Source organism: Eubalaena glacialis, chromosome 1 (genome assembly GCF_028564815.1).
Source record: "Eubalaena glacialis isolate mEubGla1 chromosome 1, mEubGla1.1.hap2.+ XY, whole genome shotgun sequence".
NCBI classification, from domain to species: Eukaryota; Metazoa; Chordata; class Mammalia; order Artiodactyla; family Balaenidae; genus Eubalaena; species Eubalaena glacialis.
The window spans coordinates 221,084,045-221,105,388 of NC_083716.1; the positions used below are offsets into that span (position 1 = coordinate 221,084,045).

General features: G+C 50.3%; 1 protein-coding gene across 3 annotated transcripts; it reads left to right on the plus strand.

Annotated features, from left to right (window-relative positions):
• The first annotated feature begins 414 nt into the window (after positions 1-414).
• RUFY4 (RUN and FYVE domain containing 4) lies at positions 415-20,270 on the plus strand. 3 transcript variants are annotated; one of them, XM_061204900.1, is made up of 13 exons: positions 435-487; positions 664-797; positions 1,971-2,095; positions 2,214-2,320; positions 3,546-3,671; positions 4,015-4,121; positions 4,437-4,580; positions 5,054-5,123; positions 6,288-6,935; positions 7,660-7,766; positions 13,475-13,621; positions 18,886-18,996; positions 19,568-20,270. In XM_061204900.1, the coding sequence occupies exons 3-13, from the start codon at positions 2,050-2,052 to the stop codon at positions 19,668-19,670; spliced, it is 1,716 nt and encodes a 571-aa protein (XP_061060883.1). In that variant the 5' UTR covers positions 435-487; positions 664-797; positions 1,971-2,049; the 3' UTR covers positions 19,671-20,270. The 3 variants fall into 3 exon arrangements, with proteins under 3 accessions (XP_061060875.1, XP_061060883.1, XP_061060892.1); XM_061204892.1 differs by lacking the exon at positions 664-797 and having other exon boundaries at positions 415-487; XM_061204909.1 differs by lacking the exons at positions 664-797; positions 1,971-2,095; positions 2,214-2,320 and having other exon boundaries at positions 447-487.
• The last annotated feature ends 1,074 nt before the right edge of the window (positions 20,271-21,344 follow it).

Here is a 21,344-nt window from a genome sequence, read left to right on the forward strand (position 1 = left end):
GGTTCCTGGGGGGTTGTGAAACGGGTAGTCCTCGCAGATGCCTGCTCCTCTGTTCTCTGCCCCCAATACTAGCCCCTGGGAACCAACAGTGGAAAGACCCCAGCCTCAAGGAGACAAAGCACAGCCAGGGTGGGAGGGCCACAGTCCGCCTGGGCAACCCACCGGGCCACTTCCTGGACAGAGCATCTCACCAGTGCTTTCACTTTCAACCTTTCATTGGTGAGTCCCAGAACTGGGGGGATGGCACTGGTGACCAGCACTCACCGGGACCCCTCAGAAGAGATGGGGAGGAGGAGGGAGACGTGAGGTGGGACCCTTGTCCTCCCCTCCACACCTGCACCACACTCCAACCAAGTGACAGTAAAGGTAGGACAGCCTCATAGCCTCTTTGTGCCACCTGGTGGCGATAAGGAAGAAAGACAAGAGCAAGTGACCGTGATGAGAAGGGGAGAGAACTCGCAGAGCAACAATTGCCACTATCTCATTGGTGAGTCTGGGTCCCAGTCTGTGTTTGGCCAACAAGCGAACCTACCCCAGGTCTGCCTAAGAGGAACCATCTCCCATCTCACCATTGTGCCCTGGTGCCCTCCATCCTGCCTCTACCACTTCTGCCCCACAGTCTTCCGCTTCTCCTGCTCTGAGCAAGATTTCCCCCTCCTCCAGGGTGCTGGGCTGGGCATGAGTCACTTCCCAGGCAGCAAAGTCTGCAAAAGGCTGTACAGAGCCCTCAGTCACAAATGACAGGCTCAGGCTGCAGTGCTCTGCTTTCCATGCCCCAACCAGCCAGGCCTTCCCAGGTGAGTAGCAAGGAGACCCCTGGGTCTGGGGGTGGCCAGGAGCAAGGGCAGAGGAATCCTGGATAGAGATGAGGAAGGGGAGGAGGTCCATCTAGGTGTCTGTGGATTTCATAGATCATCTGAGCTAAAAGGAGCGGCAGAGACCCTCAGTCCAACCCCTTGGTTTACAGATGGGGAAATCCAGGCCCAAGAAAAGCAAAGGATGTGCCCCAGGTCACACAATGAGCCAGCAGCAGGGCCAGGATGGAGAACCAGGTCTCTTGACTCCCAGCACTGTGCTCCCTGAATGCCATTCCCCACCCACCCTCCCTTGTTTACCTTCGTTTCCTTCTCCCTTCCCCTCCTCTGTGTCCCAGCGCTCCTTCACTCCCACTCACTCCCAAATTCCAGCCACCACAGCATGGGAGGCAGGACACCTGGGTCTCCCACTCCATGCCTGTCTTTACTTCTGGCTCTCAGAACAAGCCCACGGGCCCTCAGGGGCCACAGTATTCCTCTCTGAGCCCCGGGACCCACTGTGGGGTGAACAGGCTGAGAGTCACTGGGGAGAGAGCAGTGGGGTTAAAACCCTGCTCCCTACACACCCCCAGCATTCTGGCCCAGGCCCAACTCTGGGGCCTCGCCTTACTTCTGCCTCCTTTTCCTCAGAGAACACACATTTTCCATGCAGCTGGGGCCCAGGAAAGGATGAATGTGTGTCCCAGGGATGATGACTGCTCTGGCAAGGCCCCCTGGGGGGGGAGGGGGTGACAGCCCCTCAGCCCAGCATCCACATGGCTTGCACACATGAGCACTAGCAGGGCTGCTCACAGCCAGTCAGGGTTGAGAGCATGAGGCCTGCAGGCACAGGGACCTGAGTTCCAATTCTAGCTTCACCACTTAGAACTTCGTGACATTGGAAAAAACACTTACCCTCTCTAAGCCCCCCTCTCTTGGTATAAAATGGAGTTAATAACCTCCCAGGGTTATTATGGGGACTGAATAAGACAAGGATGTCAGGCACAGGACACAGGGCCTGGCACCCAGGAACGGCTCCATAGGTGGGGACCACACCATCATTCTCCTGCCCTGCCTTTCAAGAAAGAGCTGGGTCTTCTCCTACCAGTGAACTCGCTATGTGACCCTAGAGATGTTACATTGTTTCTCTTGGCTCTGATTCTTCCTTTGTGTAAGGAGAGAGCTGGGCAGCTGAAGCCAGAGGCTCCTTCTTGGCCTCTAGACCCACAAGGAATCACGTCATTTCCAAATACTCATGGCAGAAGAAGGGGCTGTCTTCAAGCTGACCAGTGACCTGAAGGGTGAGTGTGTCCTGAGAGAGTTTCTGGGACCGAATTGGGGGAGAGGTGAGGGGTCTTGAGAGCCTTTCCTTCAGAGCCCTCACCATCTGAGGTCTGATGTCCACCATCCTCCCCACAGCTGTCATCTCTGCCATCCTCCAGGGCTATGGGGGTGGGCGGCAGCCAGTGACAGACGCCAGTGCTGAACTGCACAGACTCTGTGGCTGCCTGGAGCAACTGCTGCAGGTAGGGCCCTCCCCTCCCCCGCTCTCTCCCATCTCTCCAGGTCCCAATAACCAATAACCGAATGGGCTTTCCCAGATCCTGAGGGAAGAGCCACTGCCTCTCTTCGTTACCACGCACTACCTCATCTCTGTCAATCGGCAAACCCTTCCTGACATCTAACCTCACTCTTGGAGGCTGTCACTGTAGCCTGGGAAGTGAAGTGGGACAAGGCTGGGGCAGGGTTGGGTGGGGCTGGGGGCAGTCACCCTGCTCTAAAGACAAAAGTTTCAGAGGCACAGATGTCCTCGGGCTGGCCTTCCTCGCTTCTGGTTAAAGCCCCAATCATCACTATCACTAGCTTTTATTGAGCACTTATTATGTGCCCAGCTAAACCCTTTACGTGCCCATCTTGTTTAATTTTCCTTCTAACTCCCTGAGGTGCTTGATGACCAGCCCATCCCCCCCCCACACACACACATACCCTTCCTACTTCTCTGACGATGTGCATGTACATGTGTGGTGTGAGTGTGCATGTGTGTGAGATTTGTGTGTGTGTGGTGTATGTTGTGTGCCTGTGTGGTCTCCTGCCAGTCTGCCCCTCATGTGCTGCACTCCAGTCACACCAGCCTCCTTGATCTTCCTAAAGCACAGCAGAAAAGCACCTACCTCAGGGCCTTTGCACTTGCTATTCCCTCTGCCTGGAATGCTCTTCACCCAGAAATTTGGATGGAACCCTTTCTCGTTTCCTTCAGATCTGGACTTGAATAGAGCCTCCTCAGTGAGGCTTTCTCTAGCCACCCTAATCTACATTTTTAACACACACACCACACATACACACCACACACTCACACATGCCACACACATCTCACACATGAATGCACACACCATGCACTTTCCACTCCCTTTCCCCGCTTTATTTTTCTCCTTATCAGTCAGCGCAATCTAACATACTATATGTTTTGCTTATTCCGATTGTTCATTGCTGTATCCCCAGGGCTTAAAACAGGGCCCAGCACATAGTAAGTGCTCAATAAGTATTTCTGGAATGAATGAATGAATGAGAACACTGAAAGCTCAAAGAGGTCAAGCAGCTTGCTCCTGGTCACACAGCCAGTAGGGGCAGACCAGGACCTGAAGTGGGCCTGTCTGCACGAGCCCTTTCCGCTATACTGCTCAGCGTGCTGGAACACAGAGTGTTCTGGGAGGGAACATTTCCACACTTTCCTTTCCCTCATCTTGCTCCCAGTTTGACCAGAAAGAGCAGAAGAGCTTCCTGAGGCCTCGGAAGGATTACTGGGACTTCCTCTGCACGGCCCTGTGGCGGCAGCGGGGGGACACGGAGCCAGTCCACTTTGTCCACTCACAGGACAAGGTATCCAGGGCCAGGTGGCAGGGGGGCTGGCCTCGGTGCGATGGGGTCCAGCCCCCAGGTCCTTGACGAGGATGGCTCGGTGGCCGGAGGGGACACCGGCCTACCCGAGGCTCCTTTCTCACCCATCCCAGCTCCACTGACCATAGCCCGCCTCACCTGGTCCTCACCTGTCGTTAGCCCTGCCCTCACACCCCTCCGGTCACCCCCTTTCCTCCCACAGCCTTAAGTCCCAGGACACCCTTTCTCATGCACCACTCATTCTAGCTTTTCTCACTCTGTGCTGGCTGTGTTCCCTCTGTCCTAATACCACCATGCCCCCACTTGTCCCCTGTGTGCTGTGCAGTTGAAGACCCCACTGGGAAAAGGCCGAGCCTTCATCCGCTTCTGTCTCGCCCACGGACAGCTGGCCGAGTCCCTGCAGCTCTGCCTCCTGAACCCAGAGCTAACCAGGTGGGGCTACTGATACCATCCGAGCCCGTGGCCCTCCTTCGGGAAGATTCCTCTTTACCCCTAGAAGGATGGTTTGATATGAAAGATGACTAAAATAAGGGTCATAAAGGGAAAGCCAAGGAAGAAAGGGCAAAGGGGAGGTTAGAACCCCAGTCCTGGTAGCATCATGATGCTTGGCCTCCTGGTCCCCAAGGACCATAACCCTGTCGGGGGAACCATCCCACTCTGGTGTGCAGTGGACGTAGATTCTCTGAGGTCGGGGGTGGCAATAGCACCAGAGCCAAAGGCCAAGGGTGCTGCTCCCTGTTAAAACAGGGAGTGGTATGGCCCCCGGAGCCCTCTGGTGTGCCCTGAACTCCAGGAAGACATCCTGGACTCCCTCTATGCTCTCAACGAGGTGACCTTCGACTTGGACCTGCAACGGCCAGACTTGGATGGAGCCTGGCCCATGTTCTCAGAGTGAGTGGGGACAGCGTGGAGGGAAGCTTCTTTTCAATGCCTTCTCCCATTACTACCACCCACCCAAACTAACCCCAAGCCCTCAACCCCCAGCCCCATTTTTTCCTCCCTCCCTTCTTACTCCCTGACTCCCGATTCTCCACCTCCCTAGCCTTCTGTTTTCCCAGTGTCATCTTAGGATGTCCCATGATGCTGCACAGAAGACACACTCATTAAAGAGTTGTTGGATGGTTGGGGTAGACGGTTAGAAGGATGAATGGATGTTGGGATGTTGGAATGGAATGGAAGGACGGATGGAGGGTGGGATGCATGGGTGGATGGAGAGAAGGATGCATGCATGAGGGTGGAAGGGCAGGAAAGTGGGATGGGTGGTGGGATGAATGGGTGGTTGGAAAGATGGGGTATCCTGCATCTGAGGACCAAGATCACTGCTGGAGAGAGGTCCAGGGTCCCCCCGCTTCTTTCACTTTCAGGTCCCGCTGCTCCAATTCCAACTGGACCCAGGGAAGAAGGCCCAGAAAGATCAAAGATTCCCCTAAGGAGGTGCCTCTTCCCAACCTTCACTCTAGTTGCCTCTTCTCTATCTCTGTTGGGACCCTCAGGTTGAGAAGTAACTGAGCCCTGACCCAGCTGGACAGAGAGGGAGAGGCCAACGTGTGGACCTGGGGCTAGGGAGCCACAGAAGCGAAGGCTCATATTCGTAAGGTGGTGAGGATATCAAGGAGAGAAGGGAACCACTGGCAGCACCTGCAGGCGCCACTGGGGCCCCTGGGAGGAGGAAAGGTTGGGGAGGGTGACCGGAAGCTTCCAGGAAACAGCCCAGGGAAACAACCTCTGCTGGACAATTTGCAAACATCTCAGTTCAATTCAGAGAGCGATTGAAGAGCCAGATTGCCTGGTTGATATCCCAGCCCCATGCCTTACTAACCATAGTCCTTGGGCACGTAACTTGTCCTGCCTCACGGGGGGATCGTGAGGATGCACTGAGACAGCCCAGGTGCAGCACAGAGCAAGGCTCCTGCTACGTGCCCAATAAGCGGTAGCTTGTGGTTATCATCTTTCCACAAGCTAGCTTGGCACCCCCGCCAGCTTCCAGGCCCCAGGTGCAGATACTGTGACTCAGTCTCTGACCTAAAGGAGTTCCAGGTCTGCTGGGGAGACCGACCCCAAAGGAACACATTGCAACACAAGTTAAGTGTAGTGACCAGACAAGCCCAGGAACGTGGGAGAACAGAGAAGGCTTCTTGACAGAGGTGACTTTTAGGGGCTGTCGGTCTATTTAAGCTTTCACCACAACCCTATAAGGAAGTATTATTATTCCCATTTTACAGACCAGAAAACGGAAACACAGAGAAGTCAAGTTCAGGGGGGAAGATCAGAGGAGAGTGGTGGGAAGAACTAAGGGGAAATCAGATCGATGCAGAAGATGGAGGTAAAGGAGGGAGAAGGATGCCAGCAAGAGGCGAGGAAGGAAAGGGCGTTGAGAAGCACTGCTCAGATCAAAGCCTGGGCCTTAGGTCACCTGGGGTGTTTTCAATATTCAGATTCCTGGGCCCTACCCCAGATCTGCTGAATCAGTATTTCCAGTGGGAAGACCAGGAATCCATATATTTAGCAAACCCACTGGATTAGGGCTGTGGCCTCTCCCATGCACCAGGTTGGTGAATTGGTGCTGAGAGGGATGATGGGTTTGTGGCTTCTCTGCAGATCTCACCCACATATGGAGACCCCAGAGGAGGCCACCCAGAGGAGCCACATACCAGGCAAGCCAGTTCTCTGCGAGATGCACCCAGGGAAGACAGGTTGGCTGGACTCCCCAGGTCCCAGCAACACAAGCATCAGCCCCTCTTTTTGGAAAAGAAGAAAGAAGATCCCAGGAGGCTTGGGCCTCCCCAGAGCATGTGGGAACTAGAGGGGGAGGAGCTTCAGCAAAACCAGGAGAAAGGAGCTCCAACGACGGGGATCTGCCTGGAGAACTCAATACCTAGCATCCAGGGACAGGGGAAGGGGGCCAAAGAGACTCTGAAGGAGGTGATAGGAACAGAGGCTGAGGGCAGGGGGGTTTTGCTGAGTGCAGAGGGCCAGAGAACAATAGATGGGACTTATGAAGGGGAAGCAGAGAGGAGTCATATCCATAGGCTGCTGGCCTCCAGCTCCAAAGAGATGTTAGGGGATGCAGTGTCAGGGAGCCGTCAGGGCGGGAAAGTGCCCAGCATCCCGAGGGAGTTCTGGGTCCTTCAGGGCCTGGAAACAAAGGAAGGCTCCACCACGGAGAAGCCCCAAGAGCAAATAGGAGTCACCACTGCAACCAGGAGGGAGGAACAAGCAGAGATGGCCTTGCAGGATGTGGTTAAGGTGAGAGCAGTTGAGCTCTGTACCTGTCTCTGCTCCCTATCTCTAACCTAGCCCACAGGTGGGTGTCTTCAAGGATGGCCCAGGGCCATTCCAGCCCACAGACCAATTTGCATTGGGCCACACAAGATCATTATGATCTGAGGATGCCTTTTGGAAGTTCTCCAGTTCATCACATGAAGAACACGCATTCTTCAGTTTACCACAATACCCACCTCTCCCTATTGCCTCACACCAGGCTCACTTTGTTCATCCTGCCCAGCCCCTGTAGGCATCTGAGTTTGTAATCCCCTCCCAGCAGTTCTTCGGGGCAGTTGCTTGTTCTCAAGTTCCATAGCCCTCATTATTGGCAGGTTTCTTCCCAATATCTAAGTTCTGCTATTGCAGGCCCTACCTAATTGCTCCTGTAGATGTTTCTCTTCAAGGTCACCCAAATTGTTTTCAAGCCTTCCTTCAGCATCCTCCCTAGCCTGAGTCTTCCAGATCCTTGAGGTCTGTAACTTCCATCCTTTAGCGAAGGAGGAAATGGTGGCTCCAGGCTCACCCAGGGGCAGAGGCAAGCACCACAGCTCCCAGCGCTGTCCCCAGTACTGCTCTCCACCCAAGGGCTGTTTCACATGGCCTGGGGTCTCACGGGGGTGTTTGTCAGGTCAGGCCCCGGGCTGGGGTCTCTGCCCTCCTCCTTCAGCTTCCATTTCCCCTCCTTTTACCCTCTCCCTGCCCTCAGAGTCTCAGACATGGGCTCCAGAAAACCAAGGAGCAGGCCCAGCACCAGGAACAGCTGCTGAAGGAGCAGGAAGGGGAGCTGAAGGCACTGCAGGAACAGCTCAGCAGGTAACCTAGGCAACCACCAGTGCCACAGGGCATGGGAGCCAGGAGGCCAGGGGGGCAGGAGGCTCACGTTCACGGTCACGCCAGCAAGCATCTTCTGAGCACCTCCCGTGCACCAGGCCCTGTGCGGGCACAACTTTGGCATGCCGTGCATACAGGAAATTGTTCCTACTCTCAGGGTGCTCCTGCCCCCCTCCCCTCCCCTCCCCTTTGCCAGCCCCCTCCCTCGCTGGCCTCCCTCAATAGCCCCAGGAGAGGTCTATGCGTCCCATCCCTCCCTTCCCTCCCACACTCACCTTTGCGCCTTTCTGCTGCCTCTTCTGGGCTCCCCTCTCTCTTTTCCGTCCACACAGCCTCCCTCTCCCACCACACCCCTGCCCCACTATCTCTCTCAGTCTCCCTCTTTGCCTCTTATTTTCCTGTTCCCTATTGCTCTTTCACCCTCTTGGTTACAGTAATCATAACTATCATCACTGAGCACTTACTATGTCCCTGGCACTGTTCCAGGTGCTTCCTGGTAACAATCTCAGGAGATCGGTCCTCCAAGAACCCCCATTTTATAGATGCGGCGGCTAAGGCTCAAAGACCCACCTAACTCACCCAACATCAGCTAGTTAGTAGAGAAGCTGAGATCCAGACCCTACAACTGACTCCAGAACCAGTGGGCCTACAAGCTGCCCCGTCAGCCAGTATCCCCAGTGCCGGTGTGTCAGTCTCCTGTCTCTCCCCTCAGCCTCTCTCAGCATCTGGCATCTTCATCCTCCCACCATCACATTCACCTCAAGGGTCCAAAGTGCATGTTTTGTCTCTACGTTCCCCCTCAGTCTCTCCGTGTCTCAGTTTCTTTGTCATAATTTATTTTTAAGGAAATTATGACACCATGCAAAGATCTTCCTTGGTCTGACTCAGTCTCTCTGTGTGTCTCTCCCTTGGTCTCCACGTGCCTCAGTCTGCCCACCTGCCTGGTCTCTCCCGCTTGACTGACACCTGCCCTGACCCCCAGGGGAGCCTGCAAAACTGTGATTCAGACTGAATCACAGAGCTGTCTATTGCCTGCTTAATAGGCTGAGAGAGACCCGGGGGCCCAGGAGCCAACCCCAAAAGGCCCCCAGGGACTCCTCCCACCAGACTCTCATCTGAGTCCTGTGGTTTGGTCAGCAAAGAATCCCATGATTCAGGCCCTAAGTGAGTGCAGGGGCCTTGCCCACTCAAGGCCATCTCTGGGGATCAAGACAGGCTGGAGGGAGAAGCCAGGAGGCTCCAGGGAGACTGCCCAGCCCCAGGCTGCTCCCTGAGGCTGGGGGAGCCCTTGTTTCACAGACCCCTGTCCTGCCCCCGTCATCCCGTCCATCATTCGGTCATTCCACAAACACTCGGAGCCAGACCTGTTCTCTGTGCTGAAATACTCTCATGGACAAAACAGATAAAATGCCTGCCCTTTTGGAGCTTACATGCCAGTGGGGGAGGCAGTTGATAAATACAAGCAAGTAAAATACATAGGATGCAGATTGTGATAAGTTCTAAGAAGAAAAAATAAAGCAGCGAAGGGGAATGGGAAGTGTCAGGGGTGACATTTTAGATGAGGTGGCATGGCCAAGGGGGCCTCCCTGGAAAGGTGACATTTGAGTCAAGACCTGAAGGAACTGAGGTCTGAGCCGTTTGGATATGTGGTAGAGGAATGTTCCAGGCAGAGGGAAGGGCGAGAGCAAAGGCTCTGCAGTGGGAATGGGCATGGCATCAAGGACGCCACTGTAGCCCCAGTGGAGTGAAGGAGGGGAAGGATGTAGGAAAAGGTCAGGTGGGTAACAGGAGACCCTAGCAGGTCATCAAAAGGACCTTGGCTTTGACTTGACTTTGAACCACTGAGAGTCCTGAGCAGAGGAGGGACATGATGTGACTGCATGTTAAAAATATGTTTCTCTGCTTTAAAAAAACAATTCAGTGGTTTTTAGTGTATTCACAAAGTTGTGCATCCATCACCACCATCAATTTTAGAATATTTTTATCACCCCAAAGAGAAACCCTATACTCATTAGCAGTCACTGCCCATCTCTCCCCAACCCTCCAGCCCTAGGCAACTGCTAATCTGCCTTCTGTCTGTGTGGATGTGCCTATTCTGGGCTGACATGTGCTTCAAGGACTCACGCCCGCTGCTCCGTGGAGCTGGTCTGTAGGCTAACAGGGGTGGAAGCGAGGAGACCGATGAGAAAGGGGAGCTGGGATGCACTGGTGGCAATGGAGACGTGAAGGAGCCGCTGGATCCTGGATCCAACGTGAGGTCAGGCTTCCCGAGGGATGGGTGTGGGGTGTGAGAGAAAGACGGAAGTCAAGAATGACTCCGAGTCTTCGGCCTGACCGACTGGAAAGGTAGAGTCACTGTGTGGCAGAGCAGGTTGGCAGGGAAGGCTCAGGCATTGGGTTAGGAGCCTGCTAAGTTCAAGACCCCTGTTAGACTCTAAGTGGATCCTTGGGTGGGCGGCTGAGTGTGGAGTTGGGAAGAGAGGTTGGGCCGGGGGGACCCACCAGAGAGTCATCGGAATGCGGTGGTAAGTTACAGAAGCCCCTGAGGCCTGGACAAGAATGTGTCCGCTGCCTCCTGGGATCCAGGGAACTTAGACAAACCCCTCACCCCTGGGAAAGGGGCCATGGGCTTCGAGCTGGTGACGGTATCTCACCACCAGCGAAGAGAAGGGCCACGGGGGCCGAGGCAGTTAATGAACAATATTTACTGTGCCTCTGCTATGGCCACGTGGGGGGACAGAAGGGAACAGAACAGGCAATGTCTGCTCTCACAGACCTAGGGAGATATAGGGAGACAGACAATAGATCAACAAATAGAAATACGATGTCAGGTGGTCATGGGCCCTGTGGGGACTAGAGAGAGAGAGAGACAGGAGAATCATCTAGAATTGGAGTCAGGGAAGCCCTGTCTGAGGAGGTGACATTTGAGCAGAAATCCCAACCACAGGAAGAGCTGGACCATGCAGGTATCTCGAGAGGAGTGATCCAGGCAGGGGGACCGGCAGATGCAAAGGCCCAGGAGACATGAGCTTGGGGACAAGCAGGCCTGAGGCTGGAGCAGAGACTCCCACGTGGTGGAGGAGCAAAGGGCTCTCCTAGTCTGACTTGGGTTTCTGAAGGACTGCTCTGGCTGTGGTGTGGAGAATAGACTCAAGGTGGGCAGGGGTGCAGAGCCCCAGGCTAGACACAAAGGTGAGACACAGCAGGCCCCAGAGCAGACCAGCTGGGGGCTATAAAAATACACTTGGGCTTCTGATACCCACTCCCCGGCTGTCTGGCTGTGGGGCGCTAGGACACTGACCTTCCCTCTTCGGCCTGAGGTCCCTGGTTTGCCAAAGGAGATGGTTGGATCTCTTCCAGCTCAGATGATCTGTGAGACCATCTTTCCAAGCAAATGGGTTTCCTCTGCCCTCTGGGTTAGACCTCAAAGCAAAAGGGATTAGGACAGGTACAAGTGGAAGGTCCTCAGATGAGGAATTAGGCAAACATCAAATCTTCCCCCCACCTTGGGTGGCAACATTGAGCTCCTTGGAGGCATGCCACAGGACCATAAGGATCCATCTCTCTCTCCTACCTGCTACCCACTCAGCCCTGGTGCCACAAACCACCGGTGATCAGGGCCCTGCATGGAGAGGCAAGAAGCGATTAGAGCTGGACAGGCCTGCATTCAGATTTTTGCTCCCCTCACTTATCAAGCTGTGTGACCCTGGGCAAATGTTACTCCCTCTCTGAAGCTCTGTTTTCTTTCCTGTGAAATGATGATCATATCACCTGTCCCATAAATTTGTGAAAATTCAATGAAACAAGGCTATAAAGCACTAAGCTCAGTGCCGGGCACCTAGTAGGTACTCAGTAGACTTTAATTCCTTCCATGTCCTCTCCTGCCCTAGGAGTGTCTGTCACCCCCATAAATACTTTAAATACTTAAAATGCTTCAATGGCTTCCTTTGCACTGTGATCAAACTCCACTCCTTCTGGGGCCCCTGAGGGACCCTGCCTACCTCCCACCTTGCCTCCTGCCTCCCCAGCCCTGCCCTTCACGGAACTACAGTGTCACTAGCCCTTCTTTCATTTCCTCAAACAAGCCATGTTCTTCCCAACTTGCAGAACTTTGCATGTGCCCTTGGCTGGCTTTACACAGCTGCCTCCTCGTCGTTCAGATCTGCTTAAATGTCGCCTTGTCTAAGAAGACCTCCTGAGTATCCCCTCAACTCTGCATCTTGGCCCCTCCTTTGTCACTGTCACACAATTATCTTACTGGTTTATCACAAAGAAACACACTAACCGCAGTGGTCACATTAGGGCCTGGCCACACCAGAGACCCTGGGATCCCTGGGCAAGTAAACTAGCTTAGGAAAATGAAATCCTAATACTAAGAAATGAAGAGGCTGAAGACTAGAATGTTCGTTAAAAGTCACTTCTCCCTAAGGCTGTAGGAACTGGCCTTTTTGGAATTTCGGTGGCTAGCTGTGTCATTTTGATTTCATGGCCCGCTCAGCTTTCCTTCCTGCAGCATGCTACATGGCAGAATTTTTAAAATTATAACTCAATTCATTGTCAAGCCTCCTCCCCTCAGACACACTCAGCCGGGGGCACAGGTACACACACGCACGCACGCGAGAGGGAGAGAGAGAGAGAGCATCCAGAGGTCACAGGATGGGCACCACCGTTGCAACACCCACCCATCTGAGCATCTGAGCAACGGAGTAAGAGGCTGGGACCTGGGATTGGGACCTTTTTATTTCCAGTCCATTACATTTCTTGGAACCTTCTAGGAAGCCACTAAAGACAAAAGGAAGAGGCAAGAATAGAGCTGAGGAGTTTCCAAGCCCAAACTGAAACGGAAATTTAAGAAAGCCATATGTTTAAGATTACTTTTTTAAATTGAAGAGACAATGTAATGAAATTTTTCAAAATATTTTAAAGCCAAAAAGTCACTTCAAATCGTACACCACTTACTCCCTCTCCCCAAACACCAGAAATGTTTTCCGCAGGCACAGCCCGTCCGGCCTGGGTTCCCAGACACCCACTTCCCCCCAGAGAGCTGCCAGGATTGTGAACATGCCTTTCCAGAAAATTACATTTTAAAATGGAAATGTTTTAAAAAAAAAAGAAAGAAAAAGAAGGAAAACAAATGAAAATGTTGGCTTGTTCCCTCTAAAGGAACATGCAAGGCTAGGCCCTGTTTTCACTGCTCTGAACGGTTGATGAGGGGTCAATCTATAGGTGTCAGGCCACACAGGGCCTGGTTCACTGTGGTGTGTGTGTGGGGGTGGGTGGGTGTGTGTGTGTTATGTACATGTGTGTGATGTGTGTTATGATGTGTGGTATGTGTGTGGTATGCGGTGTGTGGTGTGTGTGGTGTGTGTGTGTGCTGTGTTGTGAATGTACGGTGTGGGTATGTTGTTTGTGCTGTGTAGTGTGTGGTGTGTGTAGTGTGTGGTGTGTGTGCTGTGTTGTGAATGTACGGTGTGTGTATGTTGTATGTGGTGTGTGGTGTGTGGTGTGTGTGGTGTGTGTGCTGGGTTGTGAATGTACGGTGTGTGGTGTGTGTGTGTTGTGCTCACTTCAGCTGCAGGGGGCATCACCAGCTTCCCTGGTGGGGCTCCCTGTCAGGCAGAGGCCCAGCCCAGCTCAGACACAGATGCTGCGCTTTTCCCTTCACAACTCAGTCTTCCTTCCGCGCCCAGGTGTCAGGAGGAGAGGGCCCGGCTGCAGGCGGAGCTGGAGCAGAAGCAACGGGAGGCCGAAAGGAAGGGCGCCGTGTATGAGGAGGAGCTTGGCAGGCAGCGGGACCTGGTCCGAGCCATGAAGAGGCGGGTGCTGGAGCTGATTCAGTAAGGGTGGGACACTGGGGAGGGGGTGCACAAGGGGGCATGGTACAGCAGCTCTGGACCTTTTGTATGTACTAACTCATTTTCTGCTTTCAGCCATCCCCTGCTGTTATTCCTATTTTTTTTTTTATAAATTTATTTATTTATTTTTGGCTGCGTTGGGTCTTCGTTGCTGCACACGGGCTTTCTCTACTTGTGACGAGCAGGGGCTACTCTTCGTTGCAGTGCGCGGGCTTCTCTTGTTGTAGAGCACGGGCTCTAGGCACACGGGCTTCAACAGTTGCAGCACGTGGACTCAATAGTTGTGGCTCGCGGGCTCCAGAGCACAGGCTCAGTAATTGTGGCACACGGGCTTAGTTGCTCCGCAGCATCACATTGGCTTCTTTCACTTAGGAATATGCATTTAAGTTTCCTAAATGTCGTTTCGTTTCTTTTATTTATTTATTTGTTTGTTTGTTTATTTTTGGCTGCATTGTGTCTTCGTTGCCGCGCGGGCTTCCTCTATTTGCGGCAAGCGGGGGCTACTCTTCACTGCGGTGCACAGACTTCTCAATGCGGTGGCTTCTCTTATTGTGGAGCACGGGCTCTAGGCGCTCGGGCTTCAGTAGTTGTGGCACGCAGGCTTCAACAGTTGTGACACACGGGCTTATTTGCTCCGCGGCGTGTGGGATCTTCCCGAACCAGGGCTCGAACCTGTGTTCCCTGCATTGGCAGGTAGATTCTTAACCACTGGACCACCAGGGAAGTCCCTATTCCCATGTTATAGATGAGAAAACCGAGGGTCAGAGAGGCTGACTTGGCCACCAAGGACACACAGCATATAAGTTGCATAGAGTCCTCTGCCTCTAAGGCAAGCTACCCTCCAACCCCCACATACACACACACCAACCAAGGTTAGGAGAAGGGAAAGGAGCCCATAGGTTAACCGAGAGGTAATCGCATGTCGTACACCTGCCTGCCTACTGGACTTCCTCAGACAATTGGGCCTGTGGCCCATCTTGGGTCAGCTGTCCTGGGCTCCAGAGGCTGAGCTCACCAGGATTAATCCCAGACCACTAAGCTCACTGCAGGATGGATGAAATGTGTAAAACCTGCTTTCTACCCTTCAGTCTAGTGAGGAGATAATTCACAGATATACATTATACTTTCACCTCCTTCAGGAAATAGGAGACCATTGGACTCAGGTTCCATTAGAATTGGAAGGTTGCTGAGGGATCATCTAGGACTCAATCCTCTTGCACAAAATCCAAGTGATTAAAGATGAGAAAAGGGAGAGATCAGCCTGGAAAGAACAAAGAATTTAAGGAATAATCTCTTCTGAGGAGCTGTCAACCGGGAGGAAGCTAATAAAAAATTAGCTATATATCTCACAAAAGAATTTAAGGTAGCTAACAATAAGACATATATATTGTGTATATGTGCATGCATATGTATATGTACACACACACACACACACACATATATATATATATATATATATATATAGTTAAAGAAAAACAGAAGATTTAATGAAAGATGAAAAATATATACTCCTGAAGTATTAGGGTTAAAACTTAGCTCTGAACATCTTGATAGCAGGATGGAAAAGGGAAACACAGAAAGTTTCACTGTCCATTCAAAGCAGCAATACCAGTTCATCCGGAGAGACAAATGTTTTTCCTAGTGCTAAAGAAATTCATCACAAGGCCCCAAACCACATAACACAATGTTCCTCCCAGAAGCGTTGTGGAAGATATGGCCTTAAGCAAAAAAAAAAAGATGGAGCATGAAGGTTGACTTCTGTGTCAAGATGGTAGACTGACCACACGTTATCCAGTCTCCATCCTGAGATCTCACTAAAATGACTGTAAAAGAATAAAACATAAACAGAGAGAAAGGTGGAGGAGCCAACCACAAATGAGAGATTTCAGCTAATTTCCAGAAGCCAGAAAACAGATGGAAAAGTGGATACTGGATTTAGCCCAAGTTAGAACTTCAGGGCCCAGAGACACCAAGAACACAGATGGCAGAAGTGAGATGAGGGGCAGAAATCAGGAAAATTAACTGATAAAGTCATTAGAAAGAGCAGTGTACAACCCGTGCTTTCTGCCTGCCTCCCCCACTGCAGAACATCTAACAGTGAGGGGCCTATCACCCAGGCAAATAACTAAAAGGTCTTTCTCTAAAGAATGCCCCAAATAAAAGAGCAGTCTTCTGGCATTTGAGAGTCTGGAGTGGCAGGTAGCTCCCTGCCCAATCTCTCCTAAAGGGACACTACGAGTCAATCATCCCCTTCTACTCCCTGGAGCTCTAGCAGCTTTTATCGCCTCTTTCTTAAACATGAAATGAGAACCAAGGATCCCCAGACATTTGAGGAGAGGCTAGAAAATAAAGGGGAGTGACAAAGATAGACAAACAAACAAAAATGATCCACCTTCCGTGATGCTGTGAAAAGCGACCATCAAAAGATGAGAAACATTCTTGGAAATTAAAAATATGATCACTGAAATTATTTTTAATTCACTAGGATTAGAAGATAAAGATGATGCAGTCTCTCAGAAAGTAGAATAAAAGCACAGATAAATGAAGACATGAGAGAAATAGAGACAGAGAGAATCAATCTAGGAGTTCTAATATCTTCTCCAACTGACAGGAATTCCAAAAAAGAAAAGAATAAAAAGGAGGTGATTATCAGATAAAAATATGAGACACTTTCCCAGCTCTGATGGACATAGATCTTCAGATTTAAAGATTTCACTGAGTGACCAGCACAATAAAGGAGAGGGGTGGGTGGTAAACTACATCTAGATACATCATTGTGAAATTTCAGTAAAACAAAGATAAGGAGAATATCCTAAAAGACAGGTCCACTTATAAAAGGAGTAGAACCCAACAAATGTTAAGACTCAATGGTGTAATCCTTTCAAGTTCTGAGAAAAACTGGCTTTTGCCCTAGAATTCTATATCTAGCCAAACTTTGAAGCAAGTGGGGAGGTGACAGAAGAAAGACATTTTTTCAGATAGACAGGTCACATAAAATTCACCTCCCACACAGCCTTTCTTAGGAAGTTAATTAAGGATGTGCTCCAAAAAAACAAGGAAATAAACCAAGAATGGAGAAGATGCAGAATTCAGGGACTAGTAGCTCTAGGCCATGAGAGAAGAAAAGGGAATTCCCAAGATGACAAGGGGGCAGCAAGCCCAGGAAGCAGTCAGTTCAAGCTATAGCAGAAGTATTGAGGGCCCAGGAGGGAGGTCTCAGGGGAGAAGAGCATCAGAAGAATATCTGATATGATGAAGAACTAGCGGCGTGGGGGATTAGGCTATGTTAAAGGCAAGTCATGCAAAGAGCAGAGAAAGGCAATTAGAAAGTCCTAGAAAAACAAAAAATTTCCAAGAAGGGAAATGTTATAGAACACATCTTAGCTTCAGTTGATGCAATATGCTTATATATTGTCTAATAATGTAAATACTATTCATTGATTTTTTTCAGTATTGGAATCAACCTAAAGGCAAAGCACAGAAAACAATCATAATTATAGAACAAACCTAAATGTTACCACCTAAACAATATTAAGTATAGAACAGAATCCAGTAGGAATTTCTGTGAAGATGGAAATGTCCTGATTTTGCCCTGTCCAATATGGTAGATACTAGTCCCATGTAGCGATTGAGTACCTCAAATGTGGCTGGTGCAACTGAGGAACTGAAGTTTTAACTTTATTTAACTTTAATTAAGTTAAATATGCACCTGATATCACTTATATGTGGAATCTAAAAAATAAAACAAACTAGTGAATAAAACAAAAAGAAGCGGACTAACAGATATAGAGAACAAACTAGTGGTTACCAGTGGGGAAAGAAAAGGGGGAAGGGACAATATAGGGGTAGGGGATTTTTTTAAAAGGGGGTTATTATGGGATTACATGAACTCATGTGTGTGAAACTTTTGAAAATTGTAAAGTACTGTAGAATTTAAAGAATCATTAAATTTAAAAATTAATAAATAAAATTAAAAGTTAAATATACATCTAAATAGCCACATGTGGCTAGTGGCTACCACATTGGATGTTGCAGGAATAGATAAGTTAGGAGGTTGAGAAGGAGGAGAGCTGAAGAGAAAGGATGATGGCACCATCTTATTACAGAATGGCAGTCGTATGATGCTATCTGTAGTCAATAGAATGAGTGAGAAATAAACGTGTGAGTATATTCTGTAAAATTCCAACAGTAACCAATAGAGGAACCAAAAATGGGGATATAACTGCACTGGGAGGAAGGAGGAGGAGTTAGTGAGGATGGTAATAAATAACCCATATCCTCAAATGTTAAGACTTAATGGTGTACTGCTTTCAAGTTCTGAGAGAAGCTGGCTTTTGCCCTAGAATTCTATATCCAGCCGAACTAGGAAGCAAGTGAGGAGGTGACAGAAGAAAGACATTTTTTCAGATAGACAGGTCACATAAAATTCACCTTCCACACTGCCCTTCTTAGGAAGTTAATTAAGGATGTGCTCCTTGTGATATCAAGGAGCTCTATGGAAGATGTTCTTTCTTGATAAATCAAGGAGGAGGAATATGAGCATATTACTTAAATACGGAAGTAATATCAAGGAGAAAAAGCTAAAGGATGTAAGAAGTGGTTTGCCACTGAGTACGGGAAGGAGGTATATCTATTGCCTTTTGATATAAGTCCTTCTGTACTGTTCGATTTTTAAATCGTACGTGTGTATGTCATTTTGATAAAAATGTTGAACAACCCATATTCCTAAACATTCTTTAAAAAAACAGTGAGGATAGTTTTGCAGGAGCATAAACATATGTAACTACATATGTTACATGTCTTTCTCCAACACTATGTCTCTTTCTTGGTCTCTCCATCTTTCTCCATATTTGTCTCCCTCTCTGTCTGTGTCTCTGTCCCTGTCTGTCTCTGCATCTTCTCCCCTGTGTCTTTCTCTCTCCCTCTACATTGATCTCCCTGTCTGCTTCTCTGTGTGTCTCTGTCTCCTTCTCCAACTCCCTGACTTCCTTTTTTTCTCTCTGAGTGCCTGTCTCTCTGTCCCTCTTTGTCTCCCTCTCCATTTCTGTGTCTCTTTCTGCTCCACTGTCTCTCGTCTCTTTTGGTCTCTTTATGTGTATATCTCTGTGTGACTCCCTCTCTCTCTCTTCTTTGTTTCTGTGTATCTCTTTCTGTCCCTCTCCATCTCTCCATCTGTGCATTTCCATCTTTCTGTCTTCTGTGTGTGTGTGTGTGTGTGTGTGTGTTCACCTCCATCCACCCATCAGAGAGAAGGATAACCTGTGGCAGAAGGTCCAGCATCTCTCTTCCTTGGCCCCTGGATGCTGTGTTGTCTGCAACAAGATCTTTGGTCGGCTGTCTCGGCGGTACCTGTGCAGGTAATGGGTGGGGTACAGAATCCTTCCTCTGGGACAACCCAGTTTCCACCAGCCCACAGCCCCCTGCCCACTCCAGGGAAGGGAGGGACACAGGAAATAGGCATTTATGAAAGGCCACTTAAAGCTGGCTACTCATTTTACCCGACACTTTGCAGAGACATGAACAAGAACAGTGGAAAGGGGGCAGACAAGGAATGGCATCTGGAAGATGGGACTGGGTAACCCTTCCACAAATAAACTGATTAATTGATCAGCTAATCTCATCTGGGAAGAGATTTCCTGTACAGAGGAATCTGCTTCCCTCACCTTGCCCTGGAAACACAGTGGCAGGACAAACAGCAAGAGAGAGGACAGTGGGCTGTCAGGAGAACCTGCCATTTGGAGTTAGAGGACCCTGGAGGGGTGGGGCATCGGGACCCCTTTTAGGAAAGGGGAGGCCTCCTGAGACAGACCCAGGGCCATTCTGCTGGGAGATGGGAAACACACAGGTGGACACAAAGATGCTCAAACCCCATGACCCCCTCCCCCATACGCACCCACACATACCCACTCTTCCGCTTCTGCTCCCCAGGCTCTGCGGAGGCCTGGTTTGCCATGCCTGCTCTGTGGATTTTAAGAAGAAGGAGTGCCACTGCCCACCCTGCTCCCAGAGGAGAGAAGCCCAGGTCCTCTGACTGAGACCCACCCACCCCACCTGATCGGCTGTCCCCTCGGCCCTTCCCAGCCCTCTGGTCTGACCAGTCCTGCCTTCTAGAAGTTGGCCATCTAAGGTGGACAGCACTTGAGTGGACAGACCGTGGTGTGGAGGATGGAAGGAGCCGGGCTGGCAGTCAGGAAAGAGGTTCTAACCCTGCATCTCCCACTGATGAGCTGGGTGACTTTGGCAAAGCTGTCAGGCTTTTTCCATAACATGAGGGAGTGGGCACCATCCTCTCTAAAGTCCCTGCAGGCTCAAAGTCCTTGTCCAAGAATAAGGCCCAGTGGCCCTGACGTTTCTCCTCTGCACTCCCTTCTCAGCCAGCCCATCCTTCATGATACACAGGAGCTTCCTGTCTACAGTCTGCTTCGGAGGTCTGCTTTCATTCTTAACAGCTTTCTTTAAGTACTATTAATGTATAATACACTTCACATAAACCTGATGAGTACAGTCTGATGAGTTTTGACTTTAATATACACCCTGAAGCCATCACCATATTCAAAATAATAGACACATCCATCAGCCCAGTTTCCTTGTGCCCTTTGTCATCTCTCCCTCCCCCCACCTCTCCCCATCCCCGGGCAACCACTTACTTGCTTTCTGTCATTAGAGACTAGTTTGCATTTTCTAGAATTTTGTATAAATGGAATCATACAGTATATACTCCTTATTATCTGCCCTCTTTCACTTGGCATAATTATTTTATCATCTGTGTTGTAGCATATATCAAGTTCCTTTTTACTGTTGAGTAGTATTCCACTGCATGGATATATCCCAATTTATTTACACATTCACCTGTTGCTGATTCTTGGGTTGTTTCCAATTCCAGGCTATTACAAATAAGTTTCCCATCTTCACCTGTGTACAAATCTTTGTATAGACATATGCCTTTATTCCTCTTGGGTAAATGCCTAGGAAATGAAATGGCGAGGTGGTATGGTAGGTGTATGTTTAACTTTTAAGAAATGACTGAGTTATTTCCCAAAGAGATTGTACGTTGTACCTTCCCACCAAGAGAGTGTGGGAGTCCCAGTTACTCCCCAGGGTGTCTGGTTTGGTGGGCAGGAGGGGAGGCTTGAGCCTCTCTGCCCTTCCCTTCCAACCACTATGCTGACTTGATGGGTCCCAAGTTGTGAGCACCCAGAAGAAGGGGCTGATCTAGGTAACTCTCTATACAGTGCTTACTCAGCTAGACTTTAATATTAAAGACAGTTGATGAGGACTTGTTTAGCTCCATGGTACAAGATCATATCCCCTGACTGCCCAAGAAGTCTTACACGAATTATGGTCATTCAGTGGTCACCCAGTTGTGGTGCTTTTGACAACGCTGTTTCAGAAGAAGTGTGGGCCCCACTGTATGACAAGGAGATTAGCTGCCCTAGCTGGGCTCCAGGGCAGACTTTGTGGTCCCAAAGAGGCATGCATGCTATCTCTGTCCCCTCTGCCTCACGCAGACTGCCAAAGCCTCTGCAGCGGTTGGGCAACCCTGTCAATCTGACCAGAGCCCATGGACCGCCTCTTGGGGTAGGGCCGCCCAGAGTTGCATCCCATTACCATCTCAAGGAGGAAGAGTTTTGTAACAGCAGTTCCTGCCCTGGAGAGCTGGTGAGAACTTCTCCTTATCAAAGGCAGCAACGAGGTGGGGGGCAGG

What these genes read in the sequence shown, in the direction of transcription:
- RUFY4 (XM_061204892.1), top strand. Translation starts at nt 2,050, where the DNA reads ATGGCAGAAGAAGGGGCTGTCTTCAAGCTGACCAGTGACCTGAAGG. An exon ending in CTGAACCCAGAGCTAACCAG is followed by an intron (nt 4,122 to 4,436) that starts GTGGGGCTACTG and finishes CTGTTAAAACAG; the next exon opens with GGAGTGGTATGGCCCCCGGA. An exon ending in CCTTGCAGGATGTGGTTAAG is followed by an intron (nt 6,936 to 7,659) that starts GTGAGAGCAGTT and finishes CCCTGCCCTCAG; the next exon opens with AGTCTCAGACATGGGCTCCA.